This window comes from Rhagoletis pomonella, unplaced genomic scaffold (assembly GCF_013731165.1).
Source record: "Rhagoletis pomonella isolate Grant_MI unplaced genomic scaffold, Rhpom_1.0 Rhpom_scaffold_00002, whole genome shotgun sequence".
NCBI classification, from domain to species: domain Eukaryota; kingdom Metazoa; phylum Arthropoda; class Insecta; order Diptera; family Tephritidae; genus Rhagoletis; species Rhagoletis pomonella.
In genome coordinates, this window is record NW_023458556.1 from 23581673 (window position 1) to 23601399 (window position 19727).

Consider the following 19727-nt stretch of genomic DNA (forward strand, 5'->3'; position numbering starts at 1 on the left):
TATTTATATCGCTTAATTCTCATAAGTTATAAACTAAGCCATGAATCAGCATTTTTTACTTTACACGGGGGCACCAAACGAATGTAAGGGGCTGGCTTATAGTATACACCTAATGTATAGCAGGTGTGGGCATGGCCATATGCTTCAAAATCCTCGTCAAAAGGGCCCAAGTGAGCGGGCAGTGATGTACTACCTTCCTATTTTCTTATTTTCCAACAGATTTGACGAGCTGTGAAATGTGTAAAATAATTAGAAATTTTCATTTTCCAACCCTGATCTGCATAGTCGAAAATCAAGGTATCCGTTCATATATATTTTTACATATGGATAAAATACGAATAGTATGGATATCATGTTAAAATCCGTTCTTTTGGTTATCCGGATATTCTAAACAGCATTTATACGGATACGTAAAATAGAACACTTCATTGCGTCGTGTACTAGACCAATTGTTATTTAATTGTACAATTTTAACCTAAAACATCCGGATTTTTATACACTATTTGGATATCCGCAAATTCGGTTCCTTAATCAAATTATCCGGATAGCCATAGTGGGTGTAAGTACATATTTACAATGTTGTGAAAGGTACCGTAAGCATTAGGCACTGATATGATGTGTATTGAATTCAAATTCAATGCCATACCACGAGTACCCTGTTACATTTATAAGCTTGGATTTATACAGTTTTTGTTAAAGAACTAACCATATTTTTATAAAAGAAACTAAAATTAGATAAGACAAATATAAATAGTTAAATCTTGTAAATACATACATATATGCGCTTATAATTATGACGTGGGGTGTAGATTCATATCTATATGTATATGAAGTATGCATTCATTTCACAACAGTGCGAAATTCAATTATGATAACGCTGAGGTATGTATGTATAATTAACAACCTTGATTTTATTCAGCAATAATATCTTGGGCTATTTATTCTTGTCAACATCTTATTCCAGTTAATGCGGATAAGCGCCATGAGGAGAAATTAGCCACGAATCTCGAGGTGATGCTCACAATTTTTATTATTCTTTTTCAGGAAACCCAGGCGTCTAATGTGGCTAATTGTTATCTCAACAACAAGCAACACGCATAGGTTTTGTTGTTTATGCTGTCTGATTCATCAAAAAGACCTAGTAAATCTACCGACGCCCCGCACGACCGGCGAAAGTCACCAATGCAAATACCAGCACCATAGCCGACGAAAGTCATCAATAGTCTAGAGCTTGTACCGAACACAATGAAAACGACGAACTACGAACTAAAGCTGTCAAATTATTTTCCCACGTATTCTTATGTAGATAAATATTTTGGCAATGGCAGGGCTACGCGACGACTGTGGTGTGGCTGCCGCGTTCAAAAAAATCATGTCGCCATTGACAAAGCGTTTAGATCAGTCATGCCCAACGTCGGCAGAACTCCATAAGCAAGTGACCTGCGCTGGCAGAATTCCATATGCAAGTGCCCTGCGCTGGGCATGACTGGTTTAGATAGTGAAGGTAACAAATTGGAAGCTGAGGCCCGTAGCTCGTCGTTTTCAATGTTGCTCAGCACTTCACCGTCATTACTCGGCAGTCTCTTTGCTTCTCTTTACTATATTTATTGAAACACAGTGGGGAAAGTGGGACCTCTATTCTACTCTGCAATAACTGTGTATTATCCCAGCCTGTGACCAAACTCACCTCATAAAATGTTGGGAATCTCGTCTGGTTATATTGCTCCAGAACACCAGACACCTTGATCCTTTTTCTGCTGGAATTTTCGAATCGCCTGGCGGCCGTACAGGCTACCGCTTGGAGGTGACTCTGAAAGGAGATGTTCAAGTTTTTTGAGCCATAGATCTGTCTCAATAAACCTACATTCTCTATAATTTTATACATACATACATACATATGTATATGTATTCATTTTGAATTACATAATAAGTAAAGTACATACACTGGCGGTCATTAGAATAGACTCGCCTTACTTCGAAGAGGTGTGGCTATATTTCCATGGTTTATTTTATGTTAATATTTTTTAAAAAAAGCCTGGCTAGCTACACAACAAACATCATATGAATCCGCTTTTCCTACTTTGAACAAAAATTATAAAAATTCGACAAATTTTCGTCAAATTTTCAAACTATTTATTCAGAATTTTTATAAAAATGTTTGGTATGCAGGTTTGTATACCATTTAGTTTTAGTATAAGAAAGTGCAAGTTTCAATTGGCTAAAGAATACCGTTAATCTTTTTAAATTTTTTTTTTAATTTGGTGAAAATTTGTAGGCCTGCCTCTCGCTATGTCGGTAATAACCGAACCTGTAAATTTTAATGTTTCTACTTTACTGAGTGGCCCCTTCCCCTTCGTAGCCAGCTCTTACGTTATCTAAGTTTAAACTGGCAGTGGAAAACTGGCCTTTAATATGGTGAGGTAGGTATCCGGGTAGTAGAAAAAAGAACAACTTTTGTTTTGTTGGAAAGTGGCCCACTGTCATACAAAGTTTCTCGACCCCTGAATTATACCGCAGACGTTCGCACTTCCAACGTGTTCGCTCCAATATGAGCCACAAATGCAGCACGTGCTTGCAACATCAGCACGCAACACAGATGCTACAACTTACAGCAAGTTGTGTTTACGTGCGGAAAAACTGTAAAGCAAAAATGAAAATGAAAGCACTAAGCGTAGGACAAGGAGGAAATGCACGATTTTCCCACGCAACGTCATCATTGTGTGTGAAGATATTGCGAAGGAAAAATCAGTGGATGGGTGAATGTGTGTGCTGTACATATGTATGTATGTTTATACTTTCACAAGTGTATGTTTGTATGTATTTGTAGCAAAATGCTGTTGGTGGTGCTGTCGCGGGACAGCATTGGACTTTTGATTTCCCAACCAAGCGAATTGAGATTTTCTAGCGAATTTTCTTTTCAGTTGCGGCTGTGACATCGAAGCGAGTGGTAGAGTGGAAATTCGTTGGATAATCGTGCGGTGTGAGAATGCGTGCTGTCTGAATATTTGGGATTGCGAAACTTTTGTGAATTGAGTTTTTAATGTAGTGTTCGCGTAAATGATGTGTGGAACTCATAAAAATAAATATAAAAATAAAAAATTAAATAGTGAAATATACGCTCAAATTTATTAAAACAATATCGACCGTTCACTTTTTTAAAGTACAGACATATTTAACAACTTTTAAGTTTCTGTGCTTATTTCAGTGATGTAGTAAATTAAAAAGTTTTAAAGTTTTGGAGATGCCAAATTTGTGTTATAAAAAGTATGCAACAAATTCTTAAAAGTGTACCCGTCACAGCATTTATGCAACCAAATAACAAAATTTTTTTGTCAAAACAAAAAAATTAAATTTTGTAAAATCGAAGACATCATGCTAAGCTTTTTCTCTGAAAAAGTGGTACATCTTGGACGTGAAAATGTTAAACATTAAAAATTGAAAACGTTGGCCAAAATCTGTTATTTCATAACAGTTATTAGATGAAAAATATTTTTTATTTCGCCGATAAGAGTTATGACCCAAGGTATATTTTTACGTTGTTTGATCACAGTTATTTCCTAACTTTTATTATTTACGTTGTTTGATAACAGTTATTGCCCAACGTTTCTTTTTTAAGGTTGCTTGATAACAGTTATTATTCCACGTTTATTTTTTACGTCGTCTGATAAACGTTGTAAGATAGGAATATTGACGAAAACGGAGATGGAGAAGAATATAAAGATGATGAAAATAAAAGAGAAGGAGTGAAATAACGTAAAAATTAACGTTGGGAAATAACTCTTATTGGCGACGGAAAACACGTTTCTCCTGCATAACAGTTATCAGGCAACATGAAAAGTAAACGTTGGGTTATAACTCTTATCGGCGAAATAAAAAATACTTCTCAACTTATAACTGTTATGTACCTGGTTAAACACCTTGTAACTACACTTAGAGCCGTTACCGTTCCTTCTCTTCTGCGGCGTATCGTGTTTTCGTACGTCCCTCTTCTGCCTGACTACGTCGTGTGCTATCTATATAATTATTCTTTTGAAAAAATAACCCCTTCACGAGGGCTCTGCTGATTTCGATCAGCTTTAGGTATTGTATTTCTTAAACAAGCGCCAATCTACGAGGCTACCGCCGAGACATTTAGAAAACTTTAGTTCATAGTTCGATTCATCTCGTATGCAGAACTTTAAATTGAGGGAAAATTGCTGCTGAAAGTAGACCCGCTAGATTGCTCAGGAGGCAAGATATTTAAAAAATATCCTACTTTTGGTCCGAGTAGGCAAATTTTCAGAACTTTTCTTTCTCAAATTAGAAGAAAACAGTGGTTCCACTTAGAGGCGCTGCACGCATAATATTTTACATAGATTTGGCTAATACTCGGAACATACGAGTATTTTGGCTAAATTAGAAGAGTAAAAAATGGATTAGCTAAGTGGCGCTGACGCACAGTGCTCCGTATCCGTACAAATGATGGGCAAAAATGAAGCAGTGGCTCGAATCGAATGAAATTTGATACTTCAAAATGTAACAACTTACTGTAAACTTACCAGTTTTTTCAAGAAAAAGTGTTTTTTAAAGGGGTTTTGATTATTATAAATGTTACTTATACGACTTAACTTAGTCTGTCAACCAAATATATCGAAAACTTTTGATACAATGTAACTATGAACATTAGGGCGGAGTAAGTTGATTTCGAAAAAAATGTTATCGCATATTCGAATTCTACGTTCGATTATAAGCAAAAATGGTGAATAAACTATATACCAAAAATGAAAATTTTGAAAATTGGGAGGGTCAAACGTCATTCTTGGTACATAGTTTGCTCGCCGTTTTGGCTTAGAGTTCATCGTAGCCCTAATGCACATACACATGTATATATTTAGCTGTACTTAAACAAATGCGTTAAAAATATATCGGTTTTAAAATTATAGTGAATTATGTGTCGCCGCAAGCAGTCAATTCCCGGCGAAAAGGACAACGCATACGACTTAAGGCGATATCTTGTAAGAAAGTGTAACTGAGTCAAAGTGTTTGCATACATACATACATATATGTATATGCGCAGAAGCTGAGTATACCAAATCTAGTATGTGTTTTTTTTTTGATGGTAATAAGAAATCAAATTAAAATAATTCCCAAATGGCACAACAATACTTGAAGGCAAGAGTGTGTGTAGTGTTTGCCATGTATGAATTTACATAATAACTATGTGTAAAATGCGCGTTTAAATTTAAAATATTGATCGGCCAACAAAAAAATAAATAAAAAATAAAAAATAATGGCTGGTTTCGATTCAGCTGATGAGGCCAATACCGAACTATTGGAAAAACTAAAACATTTAGATGTCCGCGCCCAACCGGAGGAGAAGAGTCGTGGCTGTTTTAAAGGCTGTTGGAAGTCCAGTAAATGGAAATCAGCACTAAATCACATTGGCCTATTGGTATCGCTGTCAATCTATTGCGGAGTGGGTGGATTGGTGAGTTGAAGAACAACTAAAAAATATTAGAGCAAAAATTAAAGGGTTGTAAAGCGAAAATGTGAAAAAAGAAAGAAATTGAAGACGTCCAAATTAAATTGCAAAAGTGAATGTAAAATTACAAAATATTTTACACTTAACGTATTATAATATTTTTATTTAATTTTTATCAAAATTTTTTTTAATTTTATTTTAACACGCATGAACTTATAAAATATTCACACACCTCGCACCTTAACGAATACTGAAAATCGTAGCTGCCATGGAAAAAAACGCCTACCTACTTAGTTGTTGTTACCTTCACTTGTTGAACGCCAAGTGTTCGAGACGGATTGCCTGAATTTTTCACCACATTTCATTTATAGCATTTTTATTAGCTTCTGCAATAATCATTTTCACTTAGCCCACAATTGTGTATTTTCTTTTTTTTTGTGTATTTATTTTCCCCTTGGCTTCGCACAACAAACACATAAAACATTTATATTTGCAGCATTTAAATTTTTACTAGCCACTTTAAAATAAATACAAAAACAGCAAGGAAAACAATAAAAATGAGCATGAAAAATTGCTTCGAGTTTTTGTTAAATTTTCGTGTTGATTTAAAATGTTTTAGGTTGTTTATTTAAATAAAACAAGTGGTAATAAATAATAGTATGTAATTGAAAATTTGTTTTATTTTTTGATTATTGTTTTAGTAAAAATGTAAACTAATTTGTTAGACTGATTCATTTGCGTACATTATTTAAGAACAACATTTTCGCGAAAGCAATTTGCGAAAGTCTGCAGTACGGGCATGTCTTTAAAACTCTTTCAACGAAAATGTTTACATGGTGAAAAATTTTGTGAATGAGTGATAAATTCGGGTCAATTTTTAACGAAAATAGGAAATTTCTATAGAAATCGGCACGTGTGATTAATTTCGGCTGTCAAGAAATATTGATTGTAAATACATTTCAAAAGTGATGCTTTAAAAATGGATTGTAAAATTCAAGTGAGAACAATATAAGGTCATACATATACATACATACATACATACAGGCAGAATAGCAGTCATTAATATTCAAGCCAGAAAGCAAATCCTTTCATTTGATTTAAAGTATGATGCTGATCAGCCTAAAAAATATCACAGAAGGGGAAATTGAAAGCAAATTTCTCATCTTGCTTACTACTCGCAAATTCATAAAATTCATCATTATGCGCTGTATGCAGCTCTCAAGAAAACGGTCAAGAAAAATTTGCCATTATTTCGTGTGTGTGTCCAAGGAATTTTTTTTTCTTTCCAAAGAAATTATTTTGTAACATATGATTTGTTTGAATATTTTTTTTTATTTTTTTTCAGGGCTTTTAAGTTCTTAAAACATATTAAATTAGTAGAGGCAATGAAAAAATATATGTGAAATTCTTTCTCAACTTAAATTGAAAATGTAACCAATTTCTTTTAACTTTTAATATTTAATTACCAAAAAGCAACAATATTCGTCGAGATTTGCATTCATTTTGGTTTTTCTTCACTTTTTCGATACCATTTTCTGCAAAGTTATCTCAAATAAATTTAAATATTTACTCATCCAAATAAAAAAATTTTAAAAACACGGCAAATCACTGTGCTGAAATTTCAAAACTTTCGGCTGTGTAAAACTTTGCCAGGTAAATTCAGAGCAGCTTAGCGCTATTGCCAGCACGGTATGTCATGCTACGCGAGAGGATTTATGTCAGACAAAAAAAAACAATGAATATATTTTTGCATGTGTTTATGTGATTTCGTATACGGCTGCGCTATCTTCTGGTATCAGTAAGTTTGCAGCTTGAGTAAAACTGCAAAATTTAATATTTCTTTTATTTCTCTGCACACAGTGTCACAGTAGGGTCGTATGAGGTAAACTAATAATATAATACTTAAGCAAGGACAAGGATCAATTTTTTATGTGCAATAGAATATAAGTGGTCGCAAGAGTACGCTTTGGAAAAACTTAGTAAAACGGTGTGCCTTATAACAATTTTATATACGGCAGTTTTAGAACCAACCTCACCCAACTTCTTTCTTGCTTATCGTTGTGGAGTTTTTTATCCTTATGGTCCAAAGGCAATCAGACAGCCAATTCAGCAGCACTAGAACATGACTGCCACTCTGTTTTGGTGAAAATTGATTGATACATATGTATACCTTTTTTTGTAATCTTTTTTAATAAGCTTTCTTCTTTCCGGCGGCAAATGCTATTGACCTTTGCACATACATACATCAACTAGGAGTGAAACGCCACGAGTATATACAAGTATATATGTATCGATACTCTTCGTTCGATACCAACTGTTTTTGGTATCAATACTTTTGGTGGCATTTGTTTATTTCGTAAGAATGCTCTTTATGGACCACGAACGAAAAAATATAAGGAATAAAAACAATTTACATTTATTATTGTTCATACGTCAGTATGTATAATTGTCCTCACATTTTTAGAGATAATTGTTATAAAAAATAAAATAAACGTAAGGAACAATTAACCGGGGAAAATTAAAGGTATATCTCTTTTCAATGCCACATGCTTTTAACCAATTATACGGGGAAACCAATAAATCGGGTTCAAGAATGCGGGAAAATTTACATGGATTTTTTATGCAATATTTTTTTAGCCGGGGATTACTGTATTACAATTTTAAACGACGTTTTCATAATTTACTTTTGAGCTTATATTCTTTTGAATCATTTGAAAGTAAGTTCGATTGAAATATTTATTTTTAGCAAAATTATCAAAAAAACAATAATTTTGTTTACTTGTCGGAACTGGTTGGCAATATTTTAATCATGAGGATATACTTTGGCGCCACAGCTATATACTTACATATAATCTGTCTTAAAACTGTCCGCCTACGTTTGCTTTCTTGCGCTATTTGAAGTCGAATTATAAGATCCTTGAAATGATTACTTAGCAGAAAAAACACCAAATAATTTAGACCGGTTGTCAAATGTCAAAGCTCCGCAGTGCGCTTTTTGGATATATACAGCTGGCTGCAAAGTTTCACCGGAACAGTCCTGGCGTGTTCTCTTAATAAACTAAATCAGGAAAAGCTCTCAATCTTACAGACTAATGTGATGAGTATAGGACTTGACGAATCGAATACAATTTTAATGCATTTTTTAAAGGCGACCCAGCCTAATACTACATACATATACAATTAAAAAATAAATAAGTATTTACAAATTTACTTAATTTTTTGCGTGCGAGGAATGCGTGCATGGTGTGAAGTGAAGACAATAATTTGTTGAAATATTTTGAACATGCATATATTTTTATAATTAAACACATGTATTGCTTGTGAAAATACGGCAATGCAAAGTGGAAACGATGCTGCGAATGCATACAATTTATTTTTGGAAGAATAACAGTGAGTCCTACTTTTCCACAATTTGCAAATATCTTTACATACATACATATGTATGTATTTTGTATATTTGTCTACTTACATATATACACACATGCATGCATATATATATGTATGTACTATAAATATAATTTGAATTTTTGCTGGTGATACCCAGAAACCATAATTCCTTAATTGAAAAAAAAAACTATTAAATTATTTGAACCGAAAATTGAAAATTGCTGCGAATCTGGAAAGCAACATTATAAACGAAATGTGAAACGTATCTACCGATCGATCCCACATCAGCACAAATATTTATTTAAGGCCTAAGGTCACATATATGGCTTTTTTGCAAATTTTCAGCCAGCCCCTGCGGTAGGGTGTATCATAAAAACAGGATGCCTTGAACAAATAAAGTACCAAAAAATTTATAATAAGAAGTGTTTTATGACAAAGATATGCCTTTTAACTCAATAAAAAAAAATATATATTGGTAAACCAAAATCCCGAAAAATTTATCTGGCTAATAGATTTACTTTTATGAAAATTATATGTTAAAATATTACGTACAGAAGATGTCCTGCAAAATCAAATATTTATTTTTAACAATATTCTGTAAAACCTTCATCAAAACCACCATTGCGGCTTTAACAAAGGCAAACACCTACCTGTTAAAGGGCCGCCTACTCAAGCAAGCAAATACGCATGCATACTTTAATACATATAACTAGCAAGGCGTAATTTTTGTAACCGACTACAAAAAAGGAGAAAATATTATCAATTCATCGGTATATATATTTTTTAATGTATGTACTGAATAACTTTTGACCGTCTAAACCGTTATTAATATATATTTTTTTTTGTCGGATAGGTGGTCCAATACTAAATTGGTTTATTTCCGATCATTTAACCATGAAGATATTAACGGTACTCCTATGTTTGTATATGAGCATTAAAGTCATTTGTATTTTTTACTTAAAAACTACTTGTTTAGTTTTTTTTTTCAAAATTGTCGTACATTTTCAAAACTAGCCGTGTTTGGAAGGGTGGTCCTTCGGCTATAATAATGGTATTTTTCTTATTTTATATAACTTTCAGTTTCAAGATAAAATAATCCATATGGAAGGACCTCGAGAAAATTACTTAAATTTAGATAGCTTTTGCAAATAAATAGTAACGATTTTAGTCTTTTTTTTTTTCAATGCCAACCTACGTAAATCTTGACTCTATTTAAGATATACATGCAACCTGGACACATCGTTCAGATTTTGGGGATATGTTAGTCAAAAACTGTGAAAAATTAAAAAACCTAGATATTCTAAACCGTCTTCCGACATGTAAAATGCAGCCGATTTTTAATTAGATATTCGTTTTGAAAGCATATTAAAACCAGGTCCATAAGCCGCATGGCGCGAGCAAAGTTAACAGACTCTGTGGTTAATATGGAACCAAATCAAAAGCACCATACAAAAACTATTTGGGTTTTAAGTAGGGTTGCCAACATTTTCTGAGATATTTATAGTACTTTTTCAAAAGAATAGGAAAAAATATAGTACACTTCATATATATATAGTATTTTATTTAAAAGAAAAAGTAAAAACACTTTTTAGGTAATGAATAAAGTTCTTCCAGTGAATGCCGAGGTTGCTGGAATAGAGAGCGGAAAGGAAATAATTTTAAGTAAATTCGGTAATTCTTTCTTAGTGTTTGTAAAAATATGTTGCCTTTTTTTATTATAAACTCACTATGATCTTTTACTTTTAAGAATATTTCATATATTATTTTTATTTCAGTAAAAAGGTCATCCATTTCACTACACATTTGTATAATTAATTTATCTATAAATTTGTGTTTGTTTTGTTCGGTTGTCTGCTGGTGGCTTATTATTGGCAAGTTGATAGAAAAGAGTTAAGGAAATGGCACCGAATCCAACTATTTTGGCAAAGCGTTTGATAAAGCATCACAATGCTGGCTTGCTACAGCAAAACTGCTAACTTTAATTTAGCTTCCATAGTCACAAAGGTTTAACCAATTTAACGTTTAGGTTCCCAAATAAGATTTCAATATTAAATCGGATTCATCAAAAGCAAAAAAACTCTAGGAGATAAATATGAAGAAAGGTATAAGAATATTTCGCCCTTGGTTCGTTATAATAAGTTCCATATACATATACAAATGCGATACATGTATTTGCTATACAAAAATCCTTATAATAAACACTGATTCGCTACTAACCAGCTCTGCCACACACAATCACGCAACCTGTCATCGCATTGCAAACGGTCAACTCCGGGGGTCATAAATTTTTCGGAACCGACGCATCGTTGACAGTTACACTTGTACTTGTCATTGGCGTGCAATTTTATGGCAAAAAAAGTGATGCCAAAAAGCGATGTCGTTAGGGCGTACAGCAACAATAGCAATAAAAGTAAGTAGCACAAAAATATGTATCAGTAAATTAGGGTACGAATGGCAAGGACTTTGTTGACCAATATTCCATTTGAAGTTGTCTTTGTGCACTTCTTAAGAATATCAGCACTTGCATGCCTTTGTCAGATGTCGGCGGATTAACGCGAAGAACTGGTTGAATATATCTTAAAGTATTAAGCTAAAAATACTCACATGTAAGCAGCTTAATTTATATGCCGAACGCATATCGCAAAGTTGTTGAATGTTTGCTTATTGGCATTAAAAAATACATAAACCTATTGTGTGTACAAGTGTTTAGTACAGTTACGGTGACCACACATGCAGTTTCATAAAGGACAGCACTGTATTTAAAGGCTATGCTCTGTATAAATTAGCTACATTTACTAGGGGTGAACATAAGGGTGGTCCAAAAATGCATGTGGGGGAAAACAAGTTAAGTCCGAATTCTAATTCCTAGGTTTTTCCTATATCGCAAAAATATCCCCTATTTTTCTTTATTTCAAAATCAAAAAATATTTATTTATCCATGTATTTTATATAATAATATACAATTGTTTTCGATTTTTTATGGGTCCCATATTTTGGGGTTTTTTGGGGTCCTATAAAAAATAGTCAATATTAAGGAATATATTGCTCATATACACAGCCACCTCATATTTTTCTGTGTGAAATCTGTTGAACACACGACTACAAAATTTTTCATACAACGGTATGGCCACTCTAATATGCAAGCATACATACATATCATGCTAAGGTCTTGAGGTCCCCACATTGGCAATGTGAAAAAAAAATTTACTGAGAAATTTTAAAACACATAATAAATTGCTAACATTCTCACTGCATAAGCAAGTGTATGATTTATTTTCTCTCTGGAACAAAACAGCTGTAGTTTAGTAAACAACATATTTCCCATTAGCAGAGAGACAAATTCAAGAAAACCAAAGGTAATAAATCTCAATTAAAAGACAAATTTTAATATAACGTCCAACTTTTTGAACGCTCGTATATACCTATATGCATTTGTCAATTAAAATTATGTACATATTCAATGTATTTACATACAAACAACAAGTTGCTTCCCCAAATTTTTAATATTCATTTTGTGGCCGTAATAGACTGTCACAAACAGCAGCAAGAACATGTAAGCTTGCAGCAATATTTCTTAATTTATTTGACTACAGCTATATATAATACGTTAAGATTTGTTTTATTTATAAGTTTTTATAAACTTTTTATGAGGTTATGGCAATTAATGAGTTGTGGCACGCCCTGGAGAAAACGGATCACTTCACTTCTATACGGATGGTACAAAACTGAACAAAAAAGTAGGAATTGGAGTCTTCTCAGCACATTTGGAGCTGAAAAAATCATTTTGCCTACCCGACTATAGGAAAAGTCATATGCAGAGACCGGATTTTTTGGACCTAAGAACCTATAAAAAAAGGCAAAATAAACAAACGATATATGCTGGAAAAGGCAAAATAACATAGCGAAAGAGGCAGAAGAAGGCACTAGAGATAGTAAAAAAGGCTCTAAAAAAGACAAAACCTGAAAAATAACACTGGGTAACAGGAAAAATGTTCAACGGACGCCACTACTTAATTCCTATAGAGAATTGCTCGCTGATTCCGAAAATCAAGTTAATTTATAAGTAACGGATAAGTCCTCGCGATAATTTCAGGTGACCATGGCGTATGAATAACATTCTTTCCTGCTCATTTTTCATACAAAAAATGTTTGCGCAGTTTCATATGACCGCTTATTACTTCTTTATTTAACCATCGATTTTCTTCATTATCAACTTGATTTTTTTGTAAAATCTTAAAAAAAAGCAAAAAAGGCAACATCAAATGTCTATACATATATGGAATCAGGGAAAGCTAAAACGTGAAGATTCTTAATCGAATATACTCTCTTTAGCCAAAAAGGCAATTTCCATAAAATCCGTTCCCTGGTCATATGTTATAGCATCTCATTCTACTCGGACAGTCAGGCGGCGCTGGGTAGAAGAAAGAAAAAATGCCGAAACACGTAGACTTCATTTGGGTCGGTCATTTTCGAAAGGTATAAATTAAATTAATTACAAATCTTTTATATATTTTTTTTATTTTTATTTAAAGCCTGTTCTTTTGCGATTAAATTAAGCTAGGAACGATGAAAATCGATGGATAAATAAACAAGTCGTAAATGGTCAAATAAAAATGTGCAATAAATAATGTTACTCATACGCCAAATCGTACATGAAAATTTATTGCTGATTAAAAATGTGCCAAGCCACTTGTATAAACTTATTCATAGACACCTTACTATAAGCGCCTACCATGGACATACCTTCATACCGAATTTCAAATTCATGTGACGTATGATTTCAAAGCTATGGCTGATTAAAAATTTCACACCTACAGGATGTGCCACTCCTTTTTTACAAAAGTATATCTACTTTACTGTAAGTATCTACCATACACCAGTATCAACAGTGTCACGCCCCCTTGTCACATTCCATTTTTGTATACCCTATGTTATGTCCGAGGTCACTGTCTAGATACCAGTTAAAGCTTCATAAAAATCCATTCAGTTGTTCCAGAGATTATGAGTTCACTCACCAAGGTCTCATCATGCCTGGTTTTTTTTTTGGAAATCTGGGAGTTTGGTACCACTCTCTAAGCCGGGGAAACATACGAAGGAAAATTACCAATAATTTGTCCATTTTCAGCAATGCGAACCCAAGAGGCTTTGCTGGTCTTTTACTATGCGTATGTACGCGCATCAACTGACGCAAGAGAAGTATCAGTTGTCTGAGTGTTCGAGAATCGTAATCAAGTATCGAAACCCGCAAAAATAGCAGGTGGTCCGAAAGTGGTCACCTTTCTTACTTTTGTTTATTTTTAGAAATCAGAGTTCTTTAGCCACGAGTGAACGACTTCCCGTTTTTTTTTTACTCTTTCCTGTTTTAAAGGGGATGTAATTGTTCTAAAATTTAGCGGATTGTGGTAAAGTCAATGACTTTGCGCCGGACTTATCTGTCAACTAGATAATCAAAATCGCCCTCTGATCCCAGGAACCATGCTACCGCCACTTCTTTGTTCTCCATGGGCTTTTCAATTTTTGTTCTAAAATCTGAAGATCGTGGAAGATTTCTGTAAGACATCACCCTAGTCCAAACTGTGTTTTTATATTTACGACTTTTAAATTCTGTAATTCTGCTACTTGTAAATATCCTGATAAGTACGTAAACAAACCATTACCGCATTGCTTACTCAATTTTTTTGCCAAACAGTAATAAAAAGATGGTTACTTCGGAATTACTGCCAAACGCTGTAATGCGATAATTGCTGGAGCCGAAGTCGTTAGAAGTTGTGGCGAATTTCGGCAGCAAGTACTCGTAAACAAGCAAGGAATTGAGAGCCATAACCATAACGAGGCGTCAGAAAACAACAAAACCCAATAAAAGAAAATCATTGTTGACGTCGTTAAAATAACAACTAACTTTAAATTGCCACTGCAGCCAAGTATTACGAGTGCAAATTAGCGGAAACGTGCATAAATTTGCTGACATTTTAAGTCAAATAAAAAACAATCAATAAAGCAAAGGCGAGGAAGCCGTTGACTGAACAGCCAAACAGTTCGAATGTACCAATTGGCAGCCATGAACAGATGAAAATATGGTGGACTTGATTATAATGCAACATTGACCCATAAACAAACACAGTTAGTTCCCGTTGGGGAGACACATTAGACACACTTCCTTGCTTCCACACCACTTCCTAAATATTCACAAATCTAAATTTGCTTTGCCGAAGGTGTGGATACGGCAATGATTGCTAAGCGCGTTTTAGGAAATAACGGCATTTGGTTTTTGCTTTCAGTTTTCAAATTCCGGTTTCCGGTTTTCGGACCTTTTTTGTTGACTGTTGGTAAATGAAAATGGAAATTATGTAAAAGCCGTGCAGTCCAATACCAAATAAACACGCGAAATCTCGATTTTCTATGGATCTGAATAATTACGTATGCATGCATGCATACTTATGCGTCACGTAGCAATTTTCTTTAGGGATGTATGAATAATTTGGTATGTATACATAAATAAGTATGTGTTAGACTGTCCCAGGAAAATATGTAAAAAATTTGTATATGCATATCCTCGATATTTGTGCTTTTTAGCCTAAATAGCATATGCATATGTATGTATTAGAGCTCTCGATTTTGTTCGCACATTTTCAAACAGCCCGGGTATATGAGCAGCGAGTACTCGCACACTTGTTCAATGCTCATTACTCGAAAATGTTCGAGCATGAGCTCGAGCAATTCGAGTTTTTTCGAGTAATTTGAGCAATGTTTTTTTTTAATATATTGACATTTTTGGTAGCAACTTTTTAAATTTTTCAAATTATTGATATATAATGCAAAGATTGTTTCATTGGTATTTAATAATATAATTTATTTAACATGAATTAGAAAGCAGCTGCTGACAAACACAATTTACAAATTTTCTTTTGTTTATGAAATTGTTCAAAAACTCGACAATTTTGAACAAATATTTGAGCAGTTGAGCAATGAACGAGTTTCGAGCGAGTATCGAGCTACTCGCATTGCTCGATACCCGGGTATCTAGAGCTCTAGTATGTATGTATATAGAATGCTTCAGAATTCAATTTAGTTAGTCCCTGATTTTTTATATGAGGCATTGTATTGAATGTTAAATAAATTTTCACTTAACCATATTTATACCTTGCAGTGAAATCCCAAACTAGTCAGGAAAAATACTAGTTTACAACTAGAATTTGCTGACTGAAACCGAGCTAGTTCGAAAATTGCCAGACTTGTACCAAGTACAAAACGATTTATTTATGCTTCACTTCGACAATAAAGTACATAAAATATTACAAATTTTATTTGGGTATATTATAAACCATTAAAGCGAGTACATATTCAATTATACCAGACCTGTTAAATAATGATTAATAATCATAATGATTATTAATAATTATTAATAAAAGCATTTTTTTTTTGATAACCGTTTAATGATTAAATACCAATATTAGCACCTTTTTAATGATTAATAATTAATTAAAAATCATTAATTAATTCATTAATTTTAATTACATGATTATTTTGTTATTTTTGAGCATTTTCAATTAATTGTTTACTTTTTATAATTACACGATTGGATAATATAATTATTTGATTAATTTCAACTATCAATCAACAAACCAAACTATAGACAAAAATTAAGAATATTTAAAAATGAATTATTTAATAATGAATATTTATTTATTTTATTCTTATCCAAATCACAAATTTTATGCTTTAATTATTACTTTTATAAAATTTTAAAAATAAAGGACTGAAATGAGCAAAGTTAAAGAATTTAATATAATTTAATGAAAACTTTTACTTTTATTTAAGTTCACTCGAAAATGAACTAAAGTATTTATTTTAATTTTAACTAAAATGTTTTTTTATATACTTAATATTATTAAAAAAGATGAAAAATATAGTATTTATTGTTCCTGAAAGCTTTTATTTTTAATAACATTTAATGAAAAATGCATTTAAATTTATGTTCGAATGTTTGAAATATTTACGTTTTTATTTCTCCTTTAATAAACACTCAAAAAATGAAACACCTTTTTTTGCTAAATTTAAGGCTGCTAAACAAAAATGTATAATATATTAAAGTGTACTTATTGAAACGTTTTTTATTGCATATTCATGAATTCGTTTTCTTTTTTCACTCCCAAAGTAGTGGTTTCGCTCCATAATTGGACTATTATTTTTTTGTCTATTTTGAACTAGTATAAGACTAGTATATTTCTGACCGAAATCTGACAATTGCCATCTCGTAGGACATCCCCATGTTAAAAATACATGGCATGGAAAAAAGATAGTTGGCTGACTAGTTAGGCATGCGGTTCATACTAGTTGTGAGGTAGTCTACAACTAGTTCATTTGACTACAGGGTATGAGCTTAGCAATAACACTTTTTATGCCCGACCGCACTTGTGCACAAGGGTATATTAATTTTGTTCACATAACGGTTGTTTGTAACAGCCAAAACGAATCGAGATAGATATAGACAAATGTATACATAAATACTCAGAATGAATCGAGAAGTCGATTAAGCCATGTCTGTCTGTCCGCCCGTCCGTTCGTCTGTCCGTCCGTCCGTGTACACGATAACTCGAGCAAAAATTGAGATATCTCAACGAAACTTGGTATGTGGGTTTCCCGTGTTCCAAGGTAGATGGGTATTGAAAATGGGCGAAATCGGACTGCAACCACGCCCACTTCCCATATGAAGGTAATTTCCAGAAATAAGAAAACTGTGATATTTCAGTAACTACCGACGATAATTCACTCAAAATTGATATTTACAATAATTTTCAGACAAAAAATAAGAATATTATAAATTTTTGGAAAATGGGCGTAGCCACGCCCACTTCTGATTACATGTGTATATCTTGGTAACCGCTGCACCAATTTCTTCCAAACTTGGCACAGTTATTGGCCTTGGTACAATGTACCAAATGGCCGACATTTTTTTAAATCGGACAAGAACTACGCCCACATCCCATATAACGGTAATTTAGAGAAATACAAACTCTTCGATAAATCAGTAAATATTAAAGCCAATTTGTTCAAAATTGATGGTTGCAACATTTCTTTACCAGGAAATACGTTTATGATAAAATTTTGGAAAATGGGAAAATTTATTTAATTGACTGCATGGGTGTAAACTTTTGGAAATATATTATAATTTATAGTCCTTTGGAAAAATGCTGACTAAACGCAGATTTACTAAATGTTGTACCAGGCAAGGCACATTGAACAGGTAGCCTCAGTACAGCAGCTGATTTGATTTTTATTTTTTTTTTTCAAATTATGTGGTCTCGAAAATGTCAAATAGTTTTAATTTATTCTCACAAAAATTTTAATTTATTAAAATCTATTGCATGCGGAACCTTTTGTCATACAAAACAAATCATTGAACAGCAGCTTTTGGTACGTTCGCCCAACTCAGCAGCACAAAACGCTGACAACTGGGCCTTGCAAAGGATGGATCAATGCTTCGAGAAGCAAACAAATTTACTAAGGCAGAAAGTAGCAAAATTTTTTATTTTTTTCCAATTTCAATTTTTTACTTATTATTTTTTTATTTCACATGGCACTATTTGATTTAGAAGAAAAAAATCAGAACAGTTTTTGACACTTTCGATACCAGAAGCAACAACAAAATACACGCATACCACATACCTGTTTCATATGCCTTCGTGCCAGGAAAAAATTATATGTCAGTATTTTGTTCAAAATCGTTGTTGCTATGGTTACTAGTTACCGCCGTGTTTCGTAAGGTTATACGAGTTTAAACATGCAAATTTTAGGCGTTTTTCTTATACTACGTTAAAATTGACGAGTTAGACATGTTAAATGGTCTTGAACCAGTTAATTGAACAAAATATGTTCATAAACAAGTTGAATCGCATGCGATTGTTGTTGGAAAATCGAACCAGTTAAATCATTTAACTCGTTTGAAAACCAGTTAAGCGCAAAGTTGTATCAGAAAGCTTTCTACTCCGGCCAATCAGAAAGACCCAAAAACGTTCATTTGACACGCCAACGTTCAAAAAATTTTTATTCTCAAAAATATTAAAAATTTAAAACTATGAAAAAATATCAACATTGTATGCATGTCTGTCTGCCAAAAAAAGAGGTCAAAGCGGTAATTATTTATTATTTTATAGTACATACGAACTAAACATTTTGAAGTATCTAAGTAATCCATCCGTATGCGTTAATATCATGAAGCAGACATTCGCTCAAAACAAATTGAAACACAAAAACTTAATTTTGAATATTTTTTTTCGAATTTTTATTGGTAAACAAACAACCGTCAAATTAACTCCAAATGTTCAATGCGGACGATTGTGTTTTCCAAAAAGCTCTTTTTCATTTAACAAGTTAAATGGGGCCAATTTGAACGTAATATTAGTTTCAAAAGTTTTCTAAATATTCTTATAACATGCCACAGTTATAATAGAGAATCAAAAATTGCTGACGTATCTGAACTTTTTCCGTGCTTTTTGATGGAAACTATAATTTTTTGGTAAACTTTTTTTTTTGCGAAAAATGTGCAATAAAAAAAATATTGCATTTTTTTAATTACCAACCAAACAAAAAGGTTAACATACAATTTTAAGATTTAAAATTTTTGTAAAAGTTTGAACCAGTAAAGAAATCATAAATTTGTATGAAAACTTTGTGTATGTATTTTTACTTAACTGCTGATAACTTCTACACTTAACATTCAATTTTGATAAACGGGGTCTTATTGTATTTAAAAAAAGATCATACTTTGACATAGGAGAAATAAACCGGAAGTAGCCACAATTCGTTATATTGATGTTTGTACCGAAAATAATTTTTTTTTTTTAATTTTGTTAAAAATCATGCCAGCATGTCGATAAAT

The 19727-nt window shown here is 32.8% G+C and overlaps 1 protein-coding gene across 1 annotated transcript in view; it reads left to right on the plus strand.

Moving 5' to 3' along the window:
- Nucleotides 1–5259: 5259 nt before the first annotated feature.
- The window catches only part of LOC118734591 (TWiK family of potassium channels protein 7), a 63525-nt gene continuing 49057 nt past the window's right edge, over nt 5260–19727 (plus strand). Inside the window, exon 1 of the mRNA XM_036464297.1 lies at nt 5260–5467. Within this exon, the coding sequence (XP_036320190.1) occupies nt 5270–5467 (198 nt within the window). The 5' untranslated portion in view covers nt 5260–5269. The remainder of the gene's footprint in view (nt 5468–19727) is intronic.